The sequence below is a fragment of the Sphaeramia orbicularis genome, chromosome 7 (genome assembly GCF_902148855.1).
Source record: "Sphaeramia orbicularis chromosome 7, fSphaOr1.1, whole genome shotgun sequence".
NCBI classification, from domain to species: Eukaryota; Metazoa; Chordata; class Actinopteri; order Kurtiformes; family Apogonidae; genus Sphaeramia; species Sphaeramia orbicularis.
In genome coordinates, this window is record NC_043963.1 from 47,816,987 (window position 1) to 47,844,970 (window position 27,984).

The following is a 27,984-nucleotide window of genomic DNA, read 5'->3' on the forward strand; positions in this document are numbered from 1 at the left end:
GTAAAGAAGAGTGCTGTTGACCTAAATACACTGCTTTGAAAACAAGCTGCCTGAGCCAGCTGGGACACATGATATCTATTCTGCTGCAACTGTGTCGCAATGACTCCTATCCCACTTACTTCCTGGAAAGCTAAAATATGTTATTTAGAAAAGGGTCAAGTTGCATTGTAATCAGTTCAGCAGAGACTTTTCCGTATGGAATATCTACCATATTTATATCAAAATGGGAAAACAATGATAACCACTTCTTTGGTGCAAATCATTTGTAAAGCCTGCCCTGAAACATAAAAAATAAAATCACTGATGCTGTACAACTTGGTGACAGTTAAAAACAAAGACAACCAGTTATTACAAAGACTGGTTAAGTAGGATAAAGGTTGAATGAAGAACAGAGACAAGTCTTGGAAGAAAACAACTTTGCGGGACACGGGCTTCTGAACTTCCCCTTTACAGCTCCTGGTGACGTAGAAAAGTGGAAAAAGGAAAACAGTCCACCCACTGAACCACCAGCACCGATTGGTTCTCTCTGCAATCTTATGACGATTATACTATAGCTTTGCTCAGTAATTATTAAGCTAGAAAAACTCGGACATTTACTACAGTTGGAACAGACCCGCTGATGAACCCACGTTAAGGTCTCCGGGACTCCGACGGTAGTACCCTGATCCAAATAACAACCACCCTGTCAGGAGTAACCATGTGACTTCCCAGTACTCCGCCATCCGCTGCTTCAGCTGAAAGCTAAAGGGCCTCTGCCAACACGTTGCGGCATGCTACGCTATAGAAAATTACACCGCTAAGCTGGTCAGAAAAACAGATCAAACTCTTAAGTTTTGTTGTTGCTTATTAGTCAGGACAACGTATTAAACTTTGAGTTAACGATAGGTCTCCTAGTATTTAATGACCTTGTGTGAACAAACCACACAGATTAGCATTTCGCTATCGCTAATTGGTAAACAGTACCCTCGGGCGTTTCCGACTCCGTACAGACGCTAGATCAGCGTAGCCTTGGCATGGAGACATCAGCTAACCCGGTAACACACAAAGTGCTCTAGTTATTGTTAAAACCCATGTGACTTAAAGTCCGTAATATTCACAGAAAGTTGGCAGCCATTCGTATTATTCTTGTACAGTCAGAAAAGCGTACCAGTTCCCCGTTGAAAACGTGTTGAGAGCGTTACGTGGATTTCCTCTGATAAACCCAGTCTTTATGTTGAGTTAAAAAATATAGAGGTAATGTCTTTCAACACTTTTGACAGCCATTCCAAGAGCCAACAAGTGCTTTATTTTAATGTACTATCTACTGTGGCGTTAATGACTTGCTCGGCTACCATCCGGTACAGTGTAATTTAGAGGCAGACCTCCGAAGAGTCGGTATGAAGGTGACAAGAACGACAAGGCCATATGCGCTAGATATTATACGTGTGACGAGCACTTGTCAACAGTCGAGGTCACAGTAAATTATCATTTGAGTGTTTCCTCCAACAGAGATAACATTAAAACAATGATGTCGACTATGGTAGCACGAGGACGGGACAACAAAGAAGTGCGACACACAGCCACAGCATGGAGCTTGTCCTTTACAGTTAACCCGTCGCTTGTTTCTCTTTAATACAACTCCACAACATAGTCGCCTATTTTGTTGTGGCGTAATTCAGAAACCCAATATTAATGTAGTTTATACAGTTAACAATGTAGTTAGGCCGTTCACCATGCTAAGTGGCTAACAGTTCATGAGCTAGCTGTGGTGATTTATGGTAAGGAAAAACACGGCTGCCCCCACCCAGGCCCGAGCTCTGCGTCTAACTAAGCGCTAGAAACCCCGCTCAATTCTTACGAACACCAACGTATCAAAATGAAATACTGATTTTAATAAAGTCAAAGAAATGTTTAAATAGATATAGTAAAGAAGGAAATTATTAAAAACTCACCCCAACAGCTTTCAGCACTGTCACCAGCGCCGCTAGAAGCAGCACGGCACATTACGTAGTGATTAGGGAGGCGGCTACCGCGATATTTGCCGACGCGAAGACAGCCAAAGAGCGTAAAAAGCAAAGAGAGTCCACTCTTGTGTGATTTAGTAACCGCAACTCTGAGCTCACAATGACTCATGAGACATTTGGACAGAGAGTTTATCGATAATATCGATTAAATAATCGAAAGGAAATATGATTGTGGATTTTGTGATGGCTGCACAGCAAATAGAAAGTTCCAGGACTTTAATGCAGAAGTCAACTCGTACCTCATTTAGTGTTTTTTCTGTCTTTGATATAGTACATAATCTGAGACAACGCGTTGCAATTTGAGGCTGCATTCAATAACATCATTTTAAGTGCTAAGTAACTCGCCTCGCTGGTTATCCAGGAGGTGATCCCGTGGTATATGGTTCATTTTACAAAGACCGATTGCTTTATGAATAAAAGCATATATTGTATACAATTATTTTACGATTGTATAAATTTACATTTGCAATAATGGGACTCTGTATATCGCTTCAGGTTATGAATCGGTCACTGCCTGCATCCAATTAACGTGACGTGGCTATAGAGTAATGAAGGTCATGGTCATTTTTTGATGGGCTAAACATTTATTTTTTGCGAGATAATTATTTATAATTGCCGTGCAGCAAAGGGAAAAATTAACCGAACATATTTGTAAAATGCATTTAACGTATACAACCCAGAAATAACAACACTGTCTTGGAAGCACTTGGTCGCTTGTGCTATAAAGACAAATTATTAGAAATAGATGTTAGAATTCCAAGTTAAAATAATAAGAAAAATGTTTCAACAAGTTTTACGTATTGAATATTTATTTCTAAAAATAAGATCAACTTCATTATTATCATGAAGAAATAACTGTAATAAATCGTCAAATAAGTATGATTTGTGTGACTGGAGTAGCTTCCGTCTATCACCGATAGATGGCGCCACGCAGTCTGCGTTTGCGCAGAGGAGTTAAACTACGGAAGTGACGTCATCGTTATGCCTCACGGAAACAGAAGACTTGACAACAGTCGAGTTTGTGTCTTATTTGAACAGTTTATTTGTTGCATTTAGTATGTTAATTTATACATGTTTATGAAGACACTCCATAGTTTGCACTCGTTCCATTAAAGGCACTGGACCAGGTTCGTGTAGCTAAACCCACGTAAGCTAACGCCGCTTGTGTTTTAGACCCAGCTGGTAATAGTAGTAGTAGCCTGTTTACGTTACATAAAGCAGCTTATATTTTCCAGTAAATGGCCTGCACTTTAGAAAAAGTCTTGGGAGATGCTCGGACCCTTCTCGACAGGCTGAAAGAGCATGACACGGCCGCCGAGGGACTAATAGAGCAGTCGGGGGCCCTCAGCCAGAGAGTCCAGAGCATGAGGGAAGTGGGGAATGCTCTGCCAGACAAGGTGAGGACCAGTTTCCACGCTGTTCAGTCTTGTTCCTCACACTTCACACTCTGCTCTGCACTGATAAAACAGGTTACGCAGAGCTGGTAATTACTGAAGCCCTTAATAGACTCTAAATGTCCCCTCTATTCAGAATGGATTGTACCAAAGATTCTTCTGATGTTTTACCACTTCCTAACCACAGTTATTATTGTATTCAAAATGTTGATTATTTAGTTTATTGAGTCTTTCAGATAGGTCTCTGATTTTAGTGCATAAATGCAGCAATGGGAACTAAGTAGTTTTATTTTAGTTTTGTATTAGTTTGTTACGTACTATGAGGAAAACATTTGTTTATCCAATTTAAAAGCAGTAGAGTGAAAGAGTGCATGTCTGTGTAAGTTCTTATTTGTTCAGGTCATCATTCATCCTTAGCAGTTTTTCTAAGTTAAACTGGACTGGTTTTGTTCTTGAAAACGTTCCGGCTCTCTTCCAAGAGACTTCATCAGTTCTATTTACTGGTGGGGGAAAGCAGACTTATAAACCTGTAGGGGGAGTGGTGTATGTAGATTGTTTTTCCTATGTGTTAAGTGTCAGGGTCATAGTGGTGAGTGATTCTGAGGTTCAGGCTCTTAGTGGGTTTGTGTCTGATTTTCAGGGTCATTGGTTGTTTGTTGAGAACTGTTTTGGGAGGTGGTTTAAAATGGTGTCTCATGTTCTTGACCAGTAGTGTCTCAGACCACCACCTCTGTTCAGGGAGAGTTTTTCCCCTTTTAAAAAGATAGCGTCTTTGGCTCCTCTCTCAAACCACTTGTCTTCTCTGGCCAATATTGTGACATTGCTGTCTTCAGAGGAGTGTCCTTTTTCCTCCAAGTGTAGATGGATTGCAGAGTCTTGGCCTGAGGTGGAGGTCCTCCTGTGTTGAGCCATGTGTTTATGGAGGGGTTGCTTGGTTTTTCGTAGGTACGGGTCAGTGCACTCCTCACTGCAGTGAACAGTATACAACGTTACTCTGTCTTTCCATTGATAGTTTATCCTTAGGGTGTATTGGAGCCTGTCTCAGGATGTTGGTTAGTTTGAAGTATACTGGGATATCATGTGATGATATTATGGGAAAAACAACCTACACAGACCACTCCCCCTACAGGTTTATAAGTCTGCTTTCCATCAATCCATCCATGGATGGATGGATGTAATTACACGTTAAACAATTTTTAAAATATTTATGCTTTGATGAGCAGTTTCATTTAAAATAGTATGACGATCAATGCAAATCCAAAGGGAAAAACCAAAGTGGGTATTTGCCTACTCTTTAGTTTTAGTTTTGCAGCGTTCTTCCCAGTTTTTGTGCAATAGTTCTATTTTTTCTTTTCTTTTCTGGTAAGTAATTTTTTTGCTGCTTGAAATTGGTTTTTAATCTTATCCCTGATCCATACCTGGTTTGTTCTATAAAGGAAGTGACTTAGGGCTGCATGATACTGGAAAAAAACAACATTGCAGTTTTTTTTAACCCTGCGATATATATTGCGATAATGAATGTGTGGTGTCAATGTAAATGGTCACACAAACGAGTTGTGTTATGTCTTATTGTGGCAACAATTGCAAGGCACGCGAGTAACAGAGTGATAAAGCACTGTGCAGCAATACTAATCATTCCATATCTGTCTTTAAAATTTAATTCAGCAGCAGCCATAATTTCTCAAAATGTAGGTATAAGCAAGTACTTTAACATGCCATTAAGGAATAATAACTAAAAATTTAATAAAAACATGAATTTATCATCATTGACAAAGTAGCAGAGTGAGGTAAATATAGCTACAGCAGTTATTCAAGGTTTGGAAAAAATGCCATAAAGTGCTGTTCCTCAAGGAAAGTGCAAATATTTGGCATACCACACTTTTCTTAATATATAGTAAATTATATCCAAAACTGAAACTGATCTCCTTTTTATTTTAGTTTTAAAAGACATTAATTCATGGTAACGGAGTGAGAATCCAAAAAAATAACAGAGTTCAGTGTAATGCACCATAATAATAAAAGATTTTATTAAGATACTGTTCAAATTATCAGTCTTTAGTGACATATGTTTCACTACTGTATTTAGTACACATCTTTCTGCTGTTTGTTTATAAATAATAACATTCAAAATTATTGTAGTATTTGATTATTATGAAATATAATATTAGACACAGACATATATTTTGAACATATTTATTTACACGTTGCTATTTACATTCTGAATGTATACTGTATACGTTCATTTACAACTTTTACTGTTCTTAATTTACACTGTATACTCATATATTTTCTTATGTATCCAGTTGTAATTCAGGTACAAATTAAATAAACATAGTTTTTGAAACTAGAGATATATGTCTTTTCTGCTGAGTAATCAAAACTGCTGTTTTAGAGAAAAAAAGAAATTGACCCTTCACTTTCGCTTGGCCAGGCCCTTTCCCAGCTGGGAATATGACCTTTAAAAATTAATGTGGTTGGTGTTTGTAAAGATTAAATCAATTATACACAATGTTCTGAATATGATGAAAATATTATTTTACCCCAGGTCAGTGATGTTCTTAGTTGTTTTGACATGCTAGATTTTATAGAAAGAAAAATACTTGCATAATAAGTAACACTGTATGTTTTATTTATGCTGTTAAGCATATAGAGGATACTTCAGTGATTCAAGAGCTGACCAAATGCAAGCCTCACATCCTTCTGACTCAGGAAAACACTCAAATTAAAGATCTACAGCAGGAGAATAAAGGTAAAGCTGGATTTATTGATGATGTGTTTATTTTTGATTTTTGTGTTTTTCTTTTTTTTCTTTTCTTTTCTTTTTTTTTTTTTTTCATTTTTACCTCTTGGCCAACATCTGGCCAAAGGGGTATTGCAATTGTTTTGTCATCTGTCTGTCTGTCCGTCTATTCGTCTATTCAACGACATAACTGCATTATCTGAGGAATCTTGGCATGGAGCAGAAGCCTATTGAAAATAGGTGACCTTGACCTACTTTTTCAAGGTCAAATGGCCTTGTGCCTTGCGCAGTTATAATATCTGAGTACTTTCAAATACAAATATACGTGTAATAAGTTTTATACAAAGACAATCTAATCTAAATTATAGGGCAGTAACTTTCAACAGAATCTTACACTATATTTGCCCAAAAGTGCGCAGCATGTTATTTTTGATGTTGATTTAACTTTCTCTTCAGAGCTATGGCTGTCACTTGAAGAACACCAGTATGCACTTGAGCTGATCATGGGCCGGTACCGGAAACAGATGCTGCAGCTCATGATGGCTAAGAAGGAGCTGGACACCAAACCTGTGCTCAGTCTCCATGAGGACCACGCTAAAGTATGCCACTTTTCTTTTGGATGTTATTGTTAGGGTAAAAGATCTGACAGTCATAGATCAGTGTTTTAAACTGCATTGTGTGTGTGTTTTTGCTCCTTCTTCAGGAGGTGCAGAGTCAGGTGGAGCGGATATGTGAGATGGGCCAGGTGATGAGAAAAGCAGTGCAGGTGGATGATCAGCACTACTGCTCTGTTAGAGAGAGACTTGCTCAGCTGGAGGTAAGGAGTATTTTGTTAGAAGCAACCACGAGTATGTCACTAAGTTTTTTATTATTGATTGGTGCTGTAATACAACAATGGGAGTACAGACTGAACTGTCTTTGAATCCTCTCTGCTTGAACACCAACTGCTCTGATATATGTGTAGTCACAGCTTCAACCTTTAAAATATTCACAGCATTATGATCTTTCAGTGCTGCGTGGTGCATGTGCTGAAAAATAGGTGTGTTTATGTGAACATTCTTATGCAAATTCAAAGTTTGCACAAGAAAGTGTTTGTTGAAATAGCAAGATTAGACCCCCCCCCCCCCAAAAAAAAAAAAAAAAATTTGCCTGGGGTGTTTTGTTTTGGGTTTTTTTTTTTTTGGGGGGGGGGGCACTGTTAACTGGAAAAAGAGTAAATGCACATAGAGGAAATCAAAACACCTTTTGTGAATAAATTCTGAGGTGGTGAACTTTTAACTTTCATCACTGTTCAGCTCTTTGTTGTGTCTTCCCAAATACAGAATGCTCTAGTTATTCAACTCTGGTTATTACAATGATGGATAATGACGCTTACATGCCACCTGTTAGCGATACAACGTAGACTGAATCATTTTCTCCAAACAAGTTTATGAGCTTATGGACATACGCATAATTTGCATTTTTGTTTGATGTGACTTTTCCTGAAGTTTAGTTTTCATGGACACACAGCTCTACTGTTTATTTTAGGTAATATTTATGTCTTTATGGAAGGTTTTTGAGGTTGTTGATCCTTTATCAGCATATCACAAGACTATCTTGAATTACTTTTGCCAAACTTACGGTCATTGCAGTGCCATTTGTATTGGGTTGCCAATTGTTAGTGTAAAATACATAACAATCCTATGATATGTATATAGTCTGAATTTAACATCTGCATTAAATGTAAGTTTTTCCTTGGAGCGAGTTAATCTTAGAATTTTCTCTGCCATATTTTAGGGTAAATGTTTATGAGCCATGCTGAGAGGCTCATCAGTGTTTTCTCTCATATAAGAGTTTACAGTTTTAGTCCACTCGGTCTATGTTAGAATTTGACACAGAAACACACAAATATTTTGATACATTTAATATGAAATTTGCATTGCATGGTATAGGAAAACATGCAGGCACTGACAGAGACATGGTACATTTAAGTGCACGTGGTAAAGTCTGATAGACTAGTTGATCTGAGTTGGCTTTCCCACTATATATTTTGTCAAACGAACCAAACCATAACATATTCCCCTCCTTGTATGCGGTGGCGCTGCATCAAGAATTGCTGAAGAAGAAGACAGGACAAACAGTGAACAGGAAAACTCGGTCATGTATTGGTTAATGCTGTGCAACTTCTATTTTCGCCATATGAAAACAAAACATGGAGTTATGCTATAGTCCGCTTCCTGCAATGGTTTCACTTGAAGCGGACTGAGACCTACATTTTCAGACGGACCAGATTTCGCTTCTTAGTTCTGCATCATAGTTTAGTGGCACATTCACACCTCAGCAGACGAACCAGAATTTCCAAGCAAACGAACTAGAGTTTGATTAAACTCGACTGGTGTGAAGGCAACCTAAGAAATCTTTGCTCTAAAGGCAGTGAAGATGCTTTAAAACAAGAGCACTGTTTTTTTGTCTATAGAACTTTATCTGTCATCCATGTAACACTTGAATAATTTAGTTCTGAAATCAATAGCTCATTTATTTTTATAAAGGCAAATGAAAATTTCCTATCAAATTACGAACAAGTTGTTTTATGACAACAACTAAAGTCACGTCCAATATGTATAGTCTTTTGTATTGAACCTACCAGTCCCCATGTAGGTGTTACAATAATTGATGGTCTGTTTTTGTAACTTTGAGTTGTGGGACAACACCAATTTTATCTTTTGGGTCTGGAGCTGAAAAAATTTAAAAACCATTGGACGATAGTGTAATGTAGTGTATCGGTGGACTTTGGGGACAGATCTATGCTTCCACCTAAATGCAACAGAGATTGTTATTGTTGTGTAATGTACATTATTTGACTTTAGTGAAGGTAGACAAAAACTAAAATCCTGGGAAAGCAAAACAAAAAAGTAGACGTCAAAAACAATATGTGGTTATTTGTAGTTTATGTGAACTGGTACTCCAGTTTCCATCTGAGGTATTTGTCAGTGTCTTGTGATTTCTGTCATGTTCAGATTGAGAACAAGGAGCTGCGTGATCTCCTGGTCATCAGCAGAGGCTCTGTGAAAATGATGAGAGAGGATGGCAACCAACCAGCAACCACAGCAACATCAGCAGCAGCGGCAACATCAGCAGCAGAACAAGAACAGACTCCACAGCCACCAGAGTCCACCGAGTGAGCAACGCAACTTTCACCATCATTAAGTCCTCCAGGACCTCAAGACAGGGTCGATGGGTGTCTTCACCTGTGTTCACCACTTCATGATTTTTCACAAGCTGGAATTCAATCAAAGCAACACATATTTTTCTTTAGTGAAGGCCACTTTAACATGACTTTGTAGCATCAGAAGAATTTGCCTGTGGGGTATATCTGCTGTTTTAATTTGTCAAGTATTTGTTCTTTTGTCTCACTAAAGTGAAGACAGAGTGAATTCCAGATGACTTGTGTTTCTTTGATGTAAGATCTCAATGAGAGCTGAGGAAAGGAATTGAAAGCAAAGTCATTACTGTTGTTTTTGGCCAAAGATGCATTTATTCTCCAGTGACACAGTTTCTACCTCTTTGGTGACCCTTTGCAGTTCATACACTCTCACAACATGCAAAACGTTCACAAGCATCAGCTATGTATGTTCACTTGAAGTCTGTTTTGATATGTAATCTGCACGATTTGAAAGTGGCTGCACTGCAAGACTTTGAATCACTCTGCCAACAAAGATGACTCTTGGGTGTTTCACACAGTTTGCCTGCTGAGGACTGAGAGTGGATCATTTGTATGTGATTGTTAATCATTTTATGAATTTGATATGTTTGTCAGGTGTTTGTAGATTTCATATGTAACATTTTTTCCATGTTTAGTAGTTTACTTCTGTATGTCTTAACACCAGTTTTTTCTAGTTTTCAGATATGGGTGCAGAGTAATCACGTGTCCTAATTGAGGGCACATGTTTATTATTTAATGGTATCGATATTGAAATATGCCAGTCTCTCTGTAATGAATATTAAGTGTATGGGCACTGTAGGTTTTCAGAAATTGTATATTGTCATCTCAGGAAATCAGTGTTATTAAGATGATATAATGACTTCATGACAATGTACGGATTTGTGTCAGAATATCAGTAAGTGAAAAATAAATTTGCTATAAAACTGTCTCCCACAAGTTTGTATTCAGTTTGAAACTTTGTAAGTCAACTTTTGAAAACCTTAAAGTAAAAGGTTTTCAAATGTAAAACAAATAGAATAGCAACTGTTACAGAATATTATTGTGAGGTTCTTTTCGTCATTCTTTTTTTTTTACCGCGAGATGGCGACATTGTTCCACTTTACATTAATACATCGCGAGGTTTTCAACGCCAGTAGAAGGCTGCGTTTAGGGACGCCTCACAAAAACAATAGTATAAACAAACTTTATCCCCATTTAGATACTGATTTGTTAAAAAATAATCACATGAAGAATATATCTCCGATGCAAAGTGAGGTTTCTGAAATACTTGTGAAAAACACCTAGTTGTCGTTTAACTGGTCCTCCTGCTGCATTCATATTAACACGCATTATACATATCCCACTGCACCTGAAGATACCGCTATTGCATTTGACACATCCTGACGCAAGCTAACAGTTAGCATGGCTGAGAAGGAGCTGGGGAAAAAATGGGACAGATGCCTGGCAGACACTGCCATCAAAGTCGGTAAATATCCAGAATTCATCCGCACGTAATAACAGTCTAACATGCTGAAATAAAGCTGAAAAGTGCCGCATTTTTCACTGTAGTCCACAGCTGTCATTGACTGGGCGAGAGGCTAGCTAGCTAGCCATTGTAAAGGACAACTGAATGACCAGTCAGATATCTGGCAGGTCTGTTTTTTTATCCTGAGATATGAGTTATGAATTCACTGTGTCATTTTTGTACAAGGGTTCAGTTTCTGGTGCTTGTGCCGTAATGGTATTCATAGTTCATTCATACTTTGAATGAAACAAAAAGGGCACGCTAATATGGCTACTATCTCCACCCACAGGACATGTTCAAATATAATAACAAATAACATGTTTAAAGAAATTAATCGATAAAGGGAGCAAACGCTGTATAAATTCTAACTGCTAAAATGTTTTATTTGTATCATTTATATGCAGTCTTTTTTTTTTTTTTTTTTTTTTTGTTCCTTTCTCTATTTTCTCTCTTCTTTTCAGGCACTGGACTGGGCTTAGGAATCGTGTTTTCTGTCCTGTTTTTCAAAAGTAAGTCTTGCAATTTTAATTCGTTGCTGCTTTTTATTGAATTTATTCTTTGCTCTTATTAAAGAGGAGTAGTGGAGTTAGGAAGGATGTTTATAGTGTTCACAGGGTTGTATGCTCCTGCTAAGCAGCAAACAAGTTTCTATTACACAACAAGCGTCCTACTTAGTAAAAAAAAAAAAAAAGGGAAAAAAAAAGTCATACATATGAATTGCAAATGTGCTTTTGACATGAGAGGCGCACCTGAGAATCCCATTATCTAAAGTGGATATTAAAGTCAATGACAGAAAAAAAAAAGAAAAGCACTGTATAAAAGGATTTCACACCACATCTTTAGTATGTTTTTAATCACATATGAAGTACATCTACCTACCTTCCTGTGTGCATTACGAAGAAAAAGATCAAATTCCCTGTTTTCACTTGTAGGACACACATGGCCGATTTCACTGTGCTCTGGAGCAGGGCTTGGCATGGCTGCTGCAAACTGTCAGAATGATCTGAGATCACATTATCTGCTTCACAAGACTGAAAAGGTTAGCTTTTCAAAGGGTGCATTCTGTTTTTATTATTTTCTGATTGATGTAACTGATTTCTCTCTCTCTCTGTTTTCCATCCACAGGAACAATAACTGCATGTCAACGTGGGACTGTCTTTTTTAAAAAAAATTTGAATGTTTTCTGTTAATTTTGTTTAGTCTTTTGGAGAGTCACCATTTGCACTGTCCTCCAGTTAAGATTTTTGTCTCCCTGTTGGACGATCCTTCCCTGTTATGACTCTGTATGATTTGTGTGTGCCTGATCAGGACAGTCTGTTTATTTAATAAAAAGAGATGCTAACAAAAAAAAATGCTTTTCATATGATTTACAAGGGATGTAAACCTTGAAAAAATAGTAGTACTGTAAGCCAGATCATACCGCAATCAGTTTAATCAATAATGGGAGAACCTGAAGGAGCAAAAGAAGTCAGATATTAAGACGCAGTTCTGAATAGGTGTTTTTTTTAGATTTATCTTTGAATGTGAGTGGGAGTAAGATTCTGAAATGTGTCCGGAAGAAGTGCAAACACTGTCCCATAAGGTGGTGGGCTTGGTGTGGGTGAGGGGGGTTAGGAGGTTGGCAGCAGCTGATGTGGCAGATGACAGGGGTGAAGCGATGGAAATTAGTCAACTGAGGGAGCATGAGAACTGAAAGCATTTGGCGTGTGGTGTTTTGTATTTGATAAGGTTCTCAAAATGCTGGAGGGCACAGGATTATATCTCCGGAATGATGATCATTCTTTTAGTATTCAGTGGCTACAGTGAACAGTTAGTGCTGTCATGTTAATCCTCTTTTTCGTTTTGAGGACAAAGGAACAATGTGGAGTGACTACATTGTTTTCTGACAGTTGTTTAGCAGTGAATCAATTTTATCATGAAAGAAACAAATGAAGAAAATCTTAATCTAAAAACTATAAGTCTGTGTGATAAATGCACCAAATGTGGTTGCATCATATAGATACAAATAACGTTTGAAAATAGATTCCAAAAAAAAAAAAGTTTCAGTTCTTTGGTAACATTTTTGCCTTTTCTGACATCGAAAGACGATGCAAGTTTAAAAAAAAAAAAAAAAGTATTCTCATATCCTTAATGTCAAAAAGACTGGGCAATGTCAGGATTCATCAGGGTCATCAGGCATGTGGCAGAGTGGTACAGGGAGGGACATTATTTTTCACACATGGATTAGCCACTGAAAGTTTAGACTATAATTTGGGACGTGATGAAGACTTGATGCAGAGGTCTGATTCTCCATAATCAAAACTGAACACAACTATGAATGTATAAAATGTTCTGAAACTCACTGTGACACTACATTAGCATTATGTGGCACAGAAGATGCCACAGTGAATGTCTCCTCTTAACACAACTAAAGGTGGTTCAGTGAAATATTACATGTGCAATATATTTGTGTGTGTGTCCTGTTCTGTGGTACTGAATCCAAAGTGTCCATACTGGTACCAATAGTTTAACCTTTGAACATCACCAACACATGAACTAGGTGACATTGTGGCTCTGTAATTGGCTCTAATGAAGTACTTGGCCATTTTTACTGGCAACTGTATAGAGAAAATGAAGGAGCTATTTGGTTGGTTGTAATCTGCTATTTCACCACCAGATACCTCTAAGTAAGGTATGTTAATAGATTAATTGATTTATACAGAATGTCAAATATGTAAATGGACTGTGAATGTGAATAGTCTGTACAGTCTGTACATGGATTTCTGTAGAGGACTCAGGTCATATTTTCAGGCAACAGGGTCTCAATTCTCTCTTACAACAGGAGTGACTATGGAGCCAAAAGTGACCATATTTGGACAAAAGGCTAGCTAATGTTAAGTGCTAGTTTACAGACTTGGTAAATCAGTAAACTTCATCTAACACTGGGTAACAAACTCATTTTACAATCTTGGCAGTGGAGCCTATTAACTGCCACTATAGTGGAGCTGCCTGTCAGGGGAAAAGTGTTTTATTAAATAAACCACAATGATGAAAATCCAACTGAAGTCATACAAAGGTGGACATCACTGATAACCAAACTTTCTGTTTCACCTGAAATATGAGTAAAAGGGAACATTTACAGACTGACCACCAGTTCACACATTAGAAGTTCCAAGTAAAACTGATAAAAACCGGATGGCTGAGAATTTTTACAGAGAGGTTCAATTAAGGATGCCAGGGCTTTCTGGAGTCGTCGCCCCACCGCCCCCAGTGGCCATCAGCGGTATTACAACTTTAACATGCTTCTGTACTGGCTTTATTTTTGAGTCAAGGTCTTTACCCCTTGAGTACAACATAGACCCCTCTAATATTAACTTGAGGTAAGCACACACAGTTGTTATGTGTTCCACCTGTAAGACAGAACAGTCTCAAAAATTGTAACAAATTCATGTAAATTAATGCTATGCGTAACTATTTCTATATGAATATATTATTAAATGCAGATATGTATTATAGGAGAGGTAACTTAGCTGACATAAAATAAATAAATAAAAAAATGTTTAAGCAACACATTTAGCAAGTTATGAACACATCCCAAGATCAATAGTAAGCTAACTGTTACCAAATTAATAGTGAATTAATGCTTGTTGCTGTGTGTCTGCTGGGTATGCAAAGTGATAAATGTATAATAACATGTTTACCATATCCACTTCAGCAAGTGATAATGCATTAGTGTACATTTACAGCTTGTGCTCCTATCTTTAGCTTGCTATAAAATCTATAGACTTGTTTCATGGCAGATACGTTGATTTGTTAAGATACAGATCACACAGGTGTGACTGGTATCACTGAAAACTGTTGCATCCTATTTACATGCATCAGTGAACACCTGAGATTTGCCTGTTTTTTTTACAAGCTAAAATGTCATTCCAGTGTACTAACAGTGATTTAACTACAATTCTAAATACAAAATAATTGAATGTATGCATCATTCCAACAATGTCATGAAGTTAAAAACATCTCTCATGCATTAATCAATTTCTGTCATTTCTATTATCCCTCCTTATCACCGTTTCCTTTCATAGACAGTGAAAGACAAGGAAATGAGAGAATTTCATATGCACTCAACATTCCTCAGAGCAGAGAAAAAAGGTTAATTTCATTCAGCGTGGTTCATTAAATTCAGGAAAACTGTGGTTTCTTTTTATAGGCACCCCACCTGTCTGCTACTGTTGTGAAGTTATTTCTAAGATAAGAAAGAAAAAATGTGTATGAAAGATTACTGCCACAGTTAAAATAGATTTTTAAATGCAAATGAATATATAAAATTTCAATGTTAAGTCATTTCTCAAATCTATTGAAAAAGCACATCTGATTCATTATGAAAATGCCACAACAGTTGTACATGGGTAGGTAAAGGCACCATGACCAAACATGGACAAAGACCACCCACAGCAGTTCCTATGATGTAGAATTAGCATTTCCTGGCTGTGATTGTGCATGGTTATGCATTAACAGCTCAATGCTTTGACACGCTCCCTCTCAGAAACTGGGTGCTCCAGCTGGGGGTGCGCTGGAGTGGCCGACACAGGGATTAACAGGAGCGAGGGATATAAAGGCAGCATTACAAGGACCGTGATACCTGTAGAGCACTTAGGAACAAAGCTTTACTTACAAACAAAGGCTGAAGCACAGATCTTTTTATTTGTTTCTGCTGTTTATGAACTGCTTCCTTGAATAGCAGGCACATCTTGGCAGAGGATTTTCAGAAGCAGTCCAATCCAAGTTCTACGAGGTGAGGTGTTATTCTGACAATTGGTCCTTGCTCTCCTTATCTTCAGTAACTGGTCTCACCGGTACAGCTCTTGTCGAGGCTGAGCTGTTGTTGTGCTCTCCTCCAGTTACAGTCATCACTGTGATATGCTGCTTCGGGAAACTCTCTGTCAGCCGCTCAATGGCTCACTCTGGCTCTTAGCTGTGGATGAGGCAGGAAGATGCTTGCCAGAATGGAGAGATGAATGAACCTGGTCTTGGGATTTTGAACACCAGTAGCAGGACAAGTAAGTACAATCCACCAGGATGTGTCTCTGCTAATGGGAGGTCGAGATTTATGGCCAAATGTTCTATTAATCCTGAAAGCGACAAGGATTGGATGGCATCTCAAGTTGCATCTTTTTATTAAACAATGCCCCTGAAGTAACTGGCTGTGAAGAAGACTAGTCAAGGTCTGTATCCTTTCGTGGTGCCTGAAGAGGAAGTACTGGACCTGCTTCTCTCATTGTTGCCATGGCGGATTCTCACTTGTCTGGCTCTGTGGGAAGCTACAACAGCAGCTCTCCCACTCCCAGTGCCTGGGACATCACTGGCAGTGGCCCGTGGTTGTTGGCATTCATGCTAACGATCATCATCCTAATGACAGCATGTGGAAACATGTTGCTCATTGCTTTGGTGTTTGCCCACCGCTCTTTACGTTGTACCTCCAACTGCTTCTTGGTGTCTCTCTTCCTGTCTGACCTGATGGTGGCGCTGGTGGTCATGCCTCCAGCCATGCTCAATGTACTGTGTGGGGCCTGGGTGTTGTGGCCCGGGTTTTGCCCCGTCTGGCTTTGCTTTGATGTAATGTGCTGTAGTGCATCCATCCTCAACTTGTGTGTAATCAGCCTAGACCGTTACCTCTTTATTATCTCGCCATTGCGTTACAAGCAGAGGATGACCCCTCCTCGGGCCCTACTCCTGGTTGCAGCTGCTTGGGGATTGGCAGCACTGGCGTCCTTCTTGCCCATTGAGATGAAATGGCACAGTTTAGGCCACTGGAGTGGACACACATCACTTCCTGGGGTCAGCAACATCAGTTCCTACTCAGATACACTTTACCCAGAATCCTATTTTCAGCTGTCACCATCAGGGGGCCTTGCCTTTCAGTGCCGCCTGCAGGTCACCCTACCGTTTGCCTTGGTGGCATCAGCACTCACCTTCTTTTTGCCCTCAAGCGCCATTTGCTTCACCTACTGCCGAATCCTTCTGGCAGCCCGTAGGCAAGCCAAGAGGGTTGCAGCTCTGAGCCACCCACCACATCCACATCCCTCTCTTGGGGAACCCTCAAGACCTCCATCACCTGGAGCTGCAGCAGCTCACCAGGATGGAGATGACTGCAGCCACCAGGAACCTCTAGTATCACAAAATCTACCGGTAAGGGACACAAACGTAATACTTGATGAGATGAGATGGACTTTATTTAGCCCTGATGAGAAATTAATTTGTCCCACAGCTCAAATGAAACCAATACTTAATATACTAATCACAGAATAGTCAAAGTAGTAAATAGAAATATGCATTATAAATAAAGTTAAAGCAGTGGTTTAGTTCAAGAGTCCAGTCTGTCTTCTGTTGATTAAGGTGTTGTACAGTCTGATACAGTGGGGGGCAAAGGACGTTGTCATGTAATTCAGAAATTTTATGTTACATGAAGTGAATTCATGAGCTTGTACGGTATGTACAAACTTAATATACAATCTATTAGAAATTGGAATGACAAACATTGTTTCATCCATGTTATGAGCTTATGTTCATACATCCAGAAGATGTATGCATGTGTTATATCACCTCATAGGTAACATATGGCAATTTCACTCTTGCATACGGGTATGTATGTATGTATGCCATTGTATATGGGGAGATCAGACATGGTAGATAAGTTTAATAAAGGTAAATGCCAGAGGTGACTCTTCATATTATTTTAAACCAGGACATTGGCTACAAAGCAAAACATTACTTGTGATAAATAAGCAGTGATAGTGAAATAATACACTGTCTCATTATTGGAGTGTTAGGTGAAAAGGTTCATTATGTGGGTGCAAATTAGTTTCAAGGCTTGTCTTTTACTTGACATTTTAAGATCTCTGTTCAGTACAGTGTGACGTGAGCTTCAGAAAAGCCTTTTATGTGAATGAAATCTATTCCTGTGATTAATATCATGAAAGTGCAGTACTTACAACTGGAGATAATTATTGTTGTATCAAAGGTTACTGAATCCCCAAAACATCACCGGTGCTAGAAAAGGACTGTAGGATAGCAAGGTTTTTATTTAATACCTTTTTTTTTTTATTAACGTCACATCAACTTTGATGGAAAGCTAGATAACCTTCCCCTGAATATGTGTCCCTTATTGTGCAATGAGGATGATTCATAGATGTTACCTTTATATAAATCCTTTCACCTGTATTGACAGAGCTTTTTCTTGACCTAGTTGAGCATGCCAGTTTGGAAGACTGAAGATTAGAGGTTAGGTTGACAATTTAATTTTGTATCTTTAAATGATTTAAAGGAAATGTTGTGGATTGGTTGTAAGTACCAAAACAGGACAAATTCATTTCAGAGTTTTAAATGCTCTGACACTACATTGCAGTATGTGTTTCTTTTTGAAAATCAGTAGTTTCCATCAGAATAATTCACACAAGTCTATTTAGCAAAAGAGATGTCTGATGATATACTGAAGACCTTGAAGTGGTGATAAACATTGATGCACAAATGCTGCATATACACTTGAGGAGAAATCTGCACTGAGAGGCACATCTATTTAAATACATGTTAGTGACATTGCTTTAAAAACACTCATATTGTTCACTAGCTGTCTACAAGGACAAGAGGATCAAAAATACACTAAATTATACATTTTAAATTAAGGCTTACACTACCATAGAAGTAACTACTTTAGAAATTATGAAAGCAGGCTGCACCTAGTGCTGTACATCATCTGTATATAAGCTATTATCAGCGTCTCATTTTAGACATGACTTGCAGAACTTGTGTGAGAAGTCATGGATATGAAAGTACAGACAGTGTGTCAGATGTGTTGCTCCCATCTGCAGGGATCACAGCATCATAGTCTGACACATTTGTGTGCAGTAAATCTGGCACATAGGCTTTAAAGTCTTCTTATCAACATGTTCATACCATCTAGATCAGGGGTCGGCAACCTTTAACATTTCGACCCGGTTTCCACGGAAAAGACAACACTGGGAGCCGCAAACACTTTTTGACATCTGAAATGAAGATGTTAGCCTATATATACCGTAAATTCCGGACTATAAGCCGCTACTTTTTTCCCACACTTTAAACACTGCGGCTTATACTCCGACGCGGCTTATACAACGATTTTACCGGTACCACAGCTTGGTGCCGCGGCGCACCTCGGTGCTAACGCTAGGTGCCGTTGCACCGCTGTACCATGGCCAGGTGCCGTGGCACCGCGGTGGTGCCTCGGCTCGAGGTGCCGGTGGTGCCACGGCACCCAGTTGTGGCACCGCGGTGCCATGGCACCTGACACCAAGCAGTGGCACTGCGGTGCAACAGCACCCGGCACCGAGGTGCCATGGCACCTGGCACTGAGCCGTAGTACTGCAGTGCCACGGCACCTAGCGTTGGCCCCGAGGTGCCGCGGCACCTTGGTCGTGCCATGGCACCTGGCATCATTAAATGTTCTATTTTCTTCAGATATTTTTCTTTTCTTAGATCTTACATTTCTCCATACTTGGCCTACCTGGGGTTGAAAGTCTCGATAAATGTATGGTGTTTTGGCGGGCTGTCGGAGAGTGTGACGCATATTTTGAGCGACGAAAAATTATATATATATATATATATATATATATATATATATATATATATATATATATATATATATATATATATATATATATTTATTTATTTATTTATTTATTTTTTAAAGTCACTTTTTCCTTTTTTTCTTATTTGATATGATAACCTTTGAATTTACTCCGAGCTTTTACGAACATTTACGTATATGATCAATAAATATAGGGAAATATCCGATTTTCACTGAAAAATGTAAAATGGAGAGGATAATTTTATAATAAATGGGGATAAGTCACTTGGGAAAGACAAAAAATGATTTTGAAGTTGCACATGCTCAGATTAGATTTTCTGTAAAAATGTTAGGACAGATTGTACGAGTACTGGACCCAGATGCAAGACCCTCAGACAGGAGTACAATTAAAAGGGATTTATTAGAAATAGTCAGAGTAACAGGTTCACACAGAGTGGTAATGAATATATCTTCAGCTGGACAGAGATGGGGAATCGTCTCGGCTTCGGATCTTAAGTGAACCACGTTACGGCCCAGGTCGGGAGCACACGAGGGGAACCCGACTTAGGAGAGAGCAAAGAAGAATCAGTGGGCAGACCAGGTCATACACGGGCAGACTATCAGACAGGCAAACGTACATAGGGTCAGGCAGGCTCACGTACCAGTAGTTCAGGCAGGGGTCAAAACCAGGAAAAGGCACCAAGGCGGAGGAACAGACAGGGGTCAGGCGTATTCTCAGGTGTGATGGACAAACCAGGTCGAAGACAGACGAGCAGGCAGACGAGGAACAGGCAGAGTCGGAGGTCGATGGGCAAAACAGGTCACAACAGGCAGGCAGGATCAAAAAACGCTGGTAAGTTATCACACCAAGGGTTGAAAATGAACTGGCAACGAATAGGGGGAAACACAGGGTTTAAATACACAAGAGGGCGGGAAGACAATTGCACACAGGTGGAGACAATCAGGGAGGAGGCAGGTAATCAGGGCAAAGGTGAACACAAAGAGGAAGTAAAGACACCAGACAAGACACATGAGGGAAACTAACAAAATAAAACAGGAAACAACACACAAAACAAGAAAAAGTCCAGGGACTGATATGACAAAAAATGTATCTGCTCACCCTCAAGTGCTTCTGTGACTCTTTACTGTACCTCTACAGCAGTAACAGAGTTCATAAACCACCATTACCTTAGAAACTGAGCGAATAACAACATATAACCAGCTACTAGTGCAATACAAACTCCAAAACAAGTTTCATGTGAGCACATGAGCCGATGTGAATGTTACATATTGACCCTTTAAAAAAAAAAGAATGTCTAATTTATGTTACATAATTATTTTTATATCAAGAATATATTAATATTAATACATTTTAATATAAATATAACAGCAAGAATTTACCCCAAAACCATCTCTTATAACCCATGAAGACCCAGTGCAACTTTTGTTGCAGCTCCCAAATGAATTTTTCTCTCTATTTAACCCTCCTTAAGTGATTTATCACCATTTATTATAATATTATCCTCTGTATTTTGCACCCTTTGTATATTTTCAATGAAAATCAGGTATTTTCATATATTTAATTATGAATCACGTTGATATTCTTCAAAGCTCACATTAAAGTTGAGGGTTATTATGTCAAAAACAGAGAAAATTGAAGAAAAAGTGCCCTTTTCAGCAAAGATGTCAATAACTGAATGTAAAAATGTCTCCATCCACTGTCATTTGTCAAACTCCATGGACTTGACTGGTGAGCCCATGTTATAGAAGAGGATAGTGTTTCTATGTTCACTACAGAGCCTCTGAACGTCCAAATGAGTCATATCTGATGACCATGAAAAGATGACAAACTGCATTTTACCTCAATTATTTACATGGATTGATAGGATTAATAAACAGGTATTAATCATGTTAGATCTGTAAATGCTTTTGGTTGCCAGTGACTGGTTGGGTCTTTGAGGATTAAATCTCAGTCAACAATTTTGTTTCAATTTCCTATGAACCTTGTCACCTGGAATTAGCAAAGAAAAAAAAAGTGGACGTTTAAGAACAAATTTAGCATCTAGCTCAGTGGTTCCCAACCTTTTTTTTGCTCATGACCCCATTTTAACATCACAAATTTCTGGCGACCCCAGACAACTGAGACTTTTTTTTTTTGCTAAAATTAATTTGTTTTTGATCATGTAAAAGTTTGCTATACTATGTTGCAAATAAATGTTAATTTTAGACGATATTTAGGCTATATAATGTATATTATTGTGGACGGAGGCAGAAAAGCCAGGTGTAGATTACTGCACAAAGTGAGAATTTTATTTTCTTTGGTCAGGATATGTACAGTAAGTCCAGCTTAAATTTACAAGGCTGACAGTTAATACTGAACAAACAATAACTCAAACTATGAATTATGAAAGAGCTGCAGTATCTTAAACTGGCCACAATGAACATTTGAAAGATAAACAGAACCACAGTGCTTCAGTTTCAGACTCAGAGTTTGTCATGTCTTTTATGTATTGTGATCGTCTCTATCAACTCACCATATATTTTTTATTAGTAAGTTGTTTATTATTATTATTATTTTTTTTTTTTTTTTTTTTTTTTTTTTTTATCAATTACTAGAAATTTTAATTAACCCAATTTGAATTCCAGGTGACCTCTCATGGGGTCCCAACCCCAAGGTTGAAAAACACAGATCTAGCTCATAGATAATGCACAACTTTTAGCAGCCAATGACTCAAATATTGAAGTCAGTGGTTTGCTGTTACTGAATTGACAATAAACAAATGCTAGTTGTTCTGTGCTCTCAACAAACAACATCCTACATACTGGATCTATAAATACAATATTTTCCTGCTTTTGTTGGAGTAACTCTTTTCTACTGCTCTCCACTGTCTGCAGCAGTCAGTCAACAGTGAGCGTCGTCTGGCTCATAGGCAGGGTCGGAGGGCACTGAAGGCCAGTCTGACACTGGGGGTCCTCCTGGGACTCTTCTTCAGCGCTTGGCTACCTTTTTTCATCACCAATATGGCTCAGGTCAGTAGAGGCACCAGATGATGATTCTGCCAGCTGGATAACACAGATTTTTTCTTTTTCTTTTTCTTTTTTTTTTTTTTTTTGCCATTTAAAAAAAAAAAACGAGGTTTGAGTGAAAAAAAAAGTTTTCAAGGTTCAATGAATGTCCCTATGATGTTTAATGTGGTGCTCTATCTTCAGCATAAACAAGTAATAAGAATTATTCCTCAACATTTAAGAAGGCTCTTAATGTCATGTTCTGCAAAAGCTCTCCTGTACTAGTGATTCATTGTTTGTTTTGTCATTTTTCTCACAAAATTCTAAAGTGTGGTGGCCATTAAAATTGTGTGAAATAAAGGGAAAAAAGAACAAAAAAGAAAGAAGGGAAAAAAAACACTTGGATACAGATCTATTTTTGTATTGGCCAGCCTTGGCGTCACAGCCATCCAACAAGGAAATAGATTGGCATTTCAGCTTTGTGTGGCTGACTCATTCTGAAAACCCGAAAACAACATGCAAAAGTGCCATTTATTATCGGAATTCAGAATGTTAAGACTGATTTTGATTTAATTAGACTGGAGAACAAACACTGATTACTCAGCGATGAACGGTGAAGGCCATGGAGAATCACAGCAGAAGTAAATAAAAGTCAAAGAGCAGTTTACTCCAAATTGCTAATAATAATGGATTTTTCGAGTGTTCAACGATCCAGTCATTTTGATTTCCCATCTGTGCCCCCTCACTCCTCCCTGGCATTACATCGAGCACAGAGACTCGACTGTGTCTGCGTTCTCCTTCCTTTTCACACTCAATGTGGTGTGTGAAGCGCAGCCCCCCCCCCAGCCTTATTCCCACCGCCTCCCTGTCTCATCTTGATAGTATTGGAAGTTCTCCTTTAACAGCTGTCTCCTCCTTCACTGTCCCTCTCAAAACCTTGTGCTTCTGCTGGAGAGGAGTGTTTATAACAGTCACATACAAATATATGCGCAAGTGTTGTTCAGGGAAAATTAGAAAAGAAAAAAGCAGTGGGCAGCGTATGTGAGAAGTGAGATTAGTGTGTTTCTCACTCTTCTGATATTAACATGTGGAGGCCAAAAAGGGACACAAAAATTAATAAATAAATGAACTGCGTGATAAATTAAACATTTTGTGAGAAGGAATAGATGAATAATTCATAGATGACTAAAGCTCCTCAGTTTGAGTGTACTTAAAATGTATGTGTGATTCTAACCTTAAAAAAAAAAATGCAAAATTGTCTTCATTGTCAAATATCACTAATTAAATTTACCCCAAGGGTCTTTACAATCTGTTCAATAACTTCACAACTCAGGTACTAAAATTATTGTGGTCCAACCAACTGCAACTTGAAAAAATACATCAAATGCACCCGCCAAATTCAGCACTTGTGAAAATAACTAAAAATGATAATCTTGTCAAGTTCAACAGGGTCTTCACACAGTTCCATGCTGAGGTACTAATAAATTGACATTTACAAAGATTATATGATGTCTATATTTGATTTGTTTTATTCTCAGTCATACCAAAACAATGTGATAAATAATAAAAAGGTTAACGCTACAATATGTAACAATAAGGACATATATATTTTGTTGACATGCAGACTTAAATGATTTAAAATGGTTCCAAAAATGTTAAAATTCAGAGAAATCTGATATTTCATTCATTTTACTCAATGACCCTTTTCATATGGTTGCTTGTCCCTGCTGTCACATTTCCTTTGAGTAATGTTAATGTTATTTGTTGACGTTCATTCATATGGCATATGTAAATACTTTCATTCATTCATTTTCTGAAAGGCTTCTCCTTGAGAGGGTCACAGGGGTGCTGGCGCCTATCCCAGCTACGTATGGGCGAAGGCGGGGTACACCCTGGACGTGTCACCAGTTCATCACAGGGCATGAATAATACTTTAAAGGTGCAATATGTAACATATGTAAAAAAAAAAAAAAAAAGCATATTGATATGTAAGCATATGGAGCATGTGCGAATGTTACGTATTGCACCTTTAATATTTTGCTTAAGTCTGTAAGCACATTTCAGCCTAAGTCACTGAGATAGCTAGATTTTCATCAACAGTAATAGTAGAGGAAAAACACAACTCCTGTGATTCCACACTGCTTTATGACAGCATCTTCTACAGGGTGTATCAGAAAAAAGCAGACTCTCAGAAAAAACAACATAAAACCAAAATGCGAAGACATTTTGAAAATATGGTCATATGTGTTTATTGACCATGTAATTCTCCCTTGATTGACACCAGTGTCCTGGGTCAGCTTTCATGCTTAAGTGAACAATGCTAATTTGATTTGTGCAAAATAAAAGTATTTTGTGCATGGAAGTGTAAGGGTTAATATGAGATCTGTTGCCATGGATGACAAGTTCCATTGGTCTTTTACTTGCATGCATAAAACAGGAAAAAAATAACTACATGTTAACCCTCTACCATCCATACAAAGATTTCACATTAACAACAGGTTTGAGTCTATCATGCCAAACGCTAGGACACAGGTGTCAAACATGCGGCCCGGGGCCAAAACCGGCCCGCCAAAGGTTCCAATCCGGCCCGCAGGATGAATTTGCAAAGTGCAAGTTAGGGCATCAAACTGAAAAATAATATCATAATAATTCATAAATAATGACAACACCATTTTTTTTCTCTTTGGTTTAGTGCAAAAAACATAAAATTATGAAAATGTTTACATTAACAAACAATCCTTTAACAATAAAATGTGAATAACCTGAAATGTCTGAAGTAAATTAAGTGCAATTTTAACAATATTCTGCCTGTTACTAAATGTTTTGTGCCTTTGTAGATCTGACCTGTAATGCATATATATAAATGATAAGTTGAGGTAGAACACTGATAAAATTGTACTTAGATTTCTTAATAAATTTCATCTTTTTTTTTTTTTTTTTTGTTTTATTTTTATTGAGTCCTTCAAAAGTTCACAAATCACATTTGAAAAAAAAAAAAAAAATCAAGGACATCACAATTAGTCCACAGCCCTAGCACAGAGCCGAACACATTGCATCTTGCACTAAATTGGAAAGAACACACATTAGTAATATGTCCATGTTGAAGGAACAACTCTTCCTTTTCCTTTTTCTCCCACAATCCCCCCTCTCCCCCAGCCAGTCAGTCATAAACAAACAAACAAACAAACAAACAAACAAACAAACAAACAAAAAAAAAGGGGGGGGGGCACATTGGATCTTCCAGCATGAGCTGAGTTCAATCAGCATCCCTCAATATGAGCCAATCTGTGTTAAGAAGGGTTCCCACACACTTCTATATATATCCATCTGTCCATTTATCTTGTGGATCAGTCTTTCAAATGAGGCAGTCTCTGATAAGGCTGAATACCATTCAGAATAAGTAGGGTTGTTCTGCCCCTTCCAATGCCTTAGTATGACCCTCTTAGCTGTAGTGAGTGCAATTTCATCTTTTTTCAGGTTATTCACATCCTTTTTGTTTGGATAGTTTGTAAATGTAAATATTGGCGTAATTGAATGTTATTTTTTGCACTAAAACCATTTGGAGTTGTCATTATTTATTGGCTATCATGTTATTATTTACTGGTCCGGCCCACTTCAGATTAAATTGGGCTGAATGTGGCCCCCGGAAGAAAATGAGTTTGACACCCCTGCGCTAGGGGTTAAAGCTGTTAGTGAGGATTCTTTAAGCTTGTTTTGAGCTGACATTTGAAACTTTAAACATTTCAGTCAGCATATGTAATTCATTGCATCATCATAGCTGAAATGGAACTCCTGAAGCAGGACAGAGGCATGATTAGGCATGCCTTCGCAGATATGTTGAGGAGGGAACAAATTTACATGGCAAGGAACAGGGCCCATGTGGAAGACTAAACGTGCTGGAATCCTTCGACTAACGGAAGTGTATGCCTTCATTTCAAATCCTGAAGTGTAAAACCCAAATCTTGACTCACTGAACAAATTTTGCTATTAATTTTCAGTTTCTCACCGATGTGTGAAATTTTTGTATCGATGGTAGGGGGTTAACATGTAATTTTTTTGTTTGTTTTATGTGGAACTTGTCATCCATGGTGACAGATCTCATATTAAACCTTACACTTCCATGTGCAAAAGACTTTTATTTTGCCCAATTCAAAGTAGCATTGTTTACTGGTGTCAATCAAGGGTGAATTACATGGTCAATAAACACATATGACCAGATTTTCAAAATGTCTACTTTTTTTTTGAAACACCCTGTATTGTCATGTATTATTGATTGAGAAACCCATACCAGGAGAAGTGACATGGTTTGAGTTAAAGTAAATGTATCAACAAAGAGGGATTAGTTCTCTGCGTTTATTTATGCATTTTGTGTTTAAGTTGTTTAAATTCAGAGTAGTTTAAACTTATGTTTGTAATTTGTAATTAATTTTTCTGTTATTACCTTTTCGTCCATGTTTACTATAAACTATTTCACTTCACAACACTACAGCTTCTTAGATAAATGAATGTAAGGTTTGACATGCACATGTATTTACCGGAATTAACTAATGCCATTTCTAAGTCTTGGATACAGTCTTAGATACTTACGTTCATGATAACAGCCTGTACACCAACTTTTACAAAGAGGACTTCACTTAGGTTGAAATTTCTGCAAAAATCCAGGAATTCCTCATAAATTTTCTTCTGCTCCTCTGCAGTGGCAACAGTGTGCATCAACCATTGGCTTACACTGAATTAACACCAAAAGACAACTATTAGTACAAGAAGCATATATGAAATTGGGGAAAATCCATGTAAATTAAACATGCACTGATCTGTGGTTTTTGGTGTTTTTGCTGGTAGCTCGTCTCTCCACTGCATTTTGGTATTTAGTGAGCATAAAGACAGACATCAGTGGACAGTCTGTTATAAAAGATGATTGTAACCAAGACAGTCACTGACTTAACAAACGTGGCACACAAAAGTGGCTGTCTCCAGCACAAACCAGACATCAACACAAGCTTAATGTAAGCACACGAACATGCAGAAATTACTATGTATTGAACATCTAAGTAAGTATGTTTTGTGTTTAAGCAAACAAATAAAGAAATTAGGTCCACAAGTCATTAAAACGACTTATCAGTATTTATTTTGTACTTGTAACATTTTTGTTGTGCCTTACGCTTGCAACTCTTCGTCCTATTTTCATTCAGGCAGTGTGCGAGTGCGTCCCTCTAGCCCTGTTTGACGCCATCACCTGGCTGGGCTACTGCAACAGCACAATGAATCCTATTATCTACCCCTTGTTCATGAGAGACTTTAAGCGAGCTCTGGGGAAGATCCTACCCTGCTGCTCCTCACGCTCACCCAGAAGGCCATCGCCAGCGCTCTCCCTTTCCCTCCGCAACTCAGGAGAGCCCAACATGGCCAGCAGCCCCCCCTCCCCTCTGGCCTCTGACCCCACCCATGCTCCTGCAACTGCCACCGATGCGGTCAACCTGCTGGACGCTGCACACGGAGGGATTGAACTGCCTTTACTTCTGCCAAATCAAGTGGACACACTGGATTGAAGGGT

At 38.4% G+C, this 27,984-nt stretch overlaps 3 protein-coding genes across 3 annotated transcripts; all 3 read left to right on the forward strand.

Moving 5' to 3' along the window:
• The first annotated feature begins 2,744 nt into the window (after positions 1 to 2,744).
• sike1 (suppressor of IKBKE 1) lies at positions 2,745 to 10,275 on the forward strand. The gene is made up of 6 exons (XM_030139749.1): positions 2,745 to 3,150; positions 3,239 to 3,400; positions 6,041 to 6,146; positions 6,594 to 6,736; positions 6,841 to 6,954; positions 9,134 to 10,275. The coding sequence occupies exons 2-6, from the start codon at positions 3,242 to 3,244 to the stop codon at positions 9,296 to 9,298; spliced, it is 687 nt and encodes a 228-aa protein (XP_029995609.1). The 5' UTR covers positions 2,745 to 3,150; positions 3,239 to 3,241; the 3' UTR covers positions 9,299 to 10,275.
• A 383-nt stretch (positions 10,276 to 10,658) lies between these two features.
• Positions 10,659 to 12,005, forward strand: micos10 (mitochondrial contact site and cristae organizing system subunit 10). Its single transcript, XM_030139940.1, has 4 exons — positions 10,659 to 10,804; positions 11,305 to 11,352; positions 11,776 to 11,882; positions 11,969 to 12,005. The coding sequence occupies exons 1-4, from the start codon at positions 10,741 to 10,743 to the stop codon at positions 11,975 to 11,977; spliced, it is 228 nt and encodes a 75-aa protein (XP_029995800.1). The 5' UTR covers positions 10,659 to 10,740; the 3' UTR covers positions 11,978 to 12,005.
• A 4,103-nt stretch (positions 12,006 to 16,108) lies between these two features.
• On the forward strand, positions 16,109 to 27,979 carry htr6 (5-hydroxytryptamine (serotonin) receptor 6). The gene is made up of 3 exons (XM_030139617.1): positions 16,109 to 17,011; positions 22,320 to 22,454; positions 27,623 to 27,979. Exons 1-3 carry the CDS (start codon positions 16,109 to 16,111, stop codon positions 27,977 to 27,979), a joined length of 1,395 nt encoding a protein of 464 aa, XP_029995477.1.
• The last annotated feature ends 5 nt before the right edge of the window (positions 27,980 to 27,984 follow it).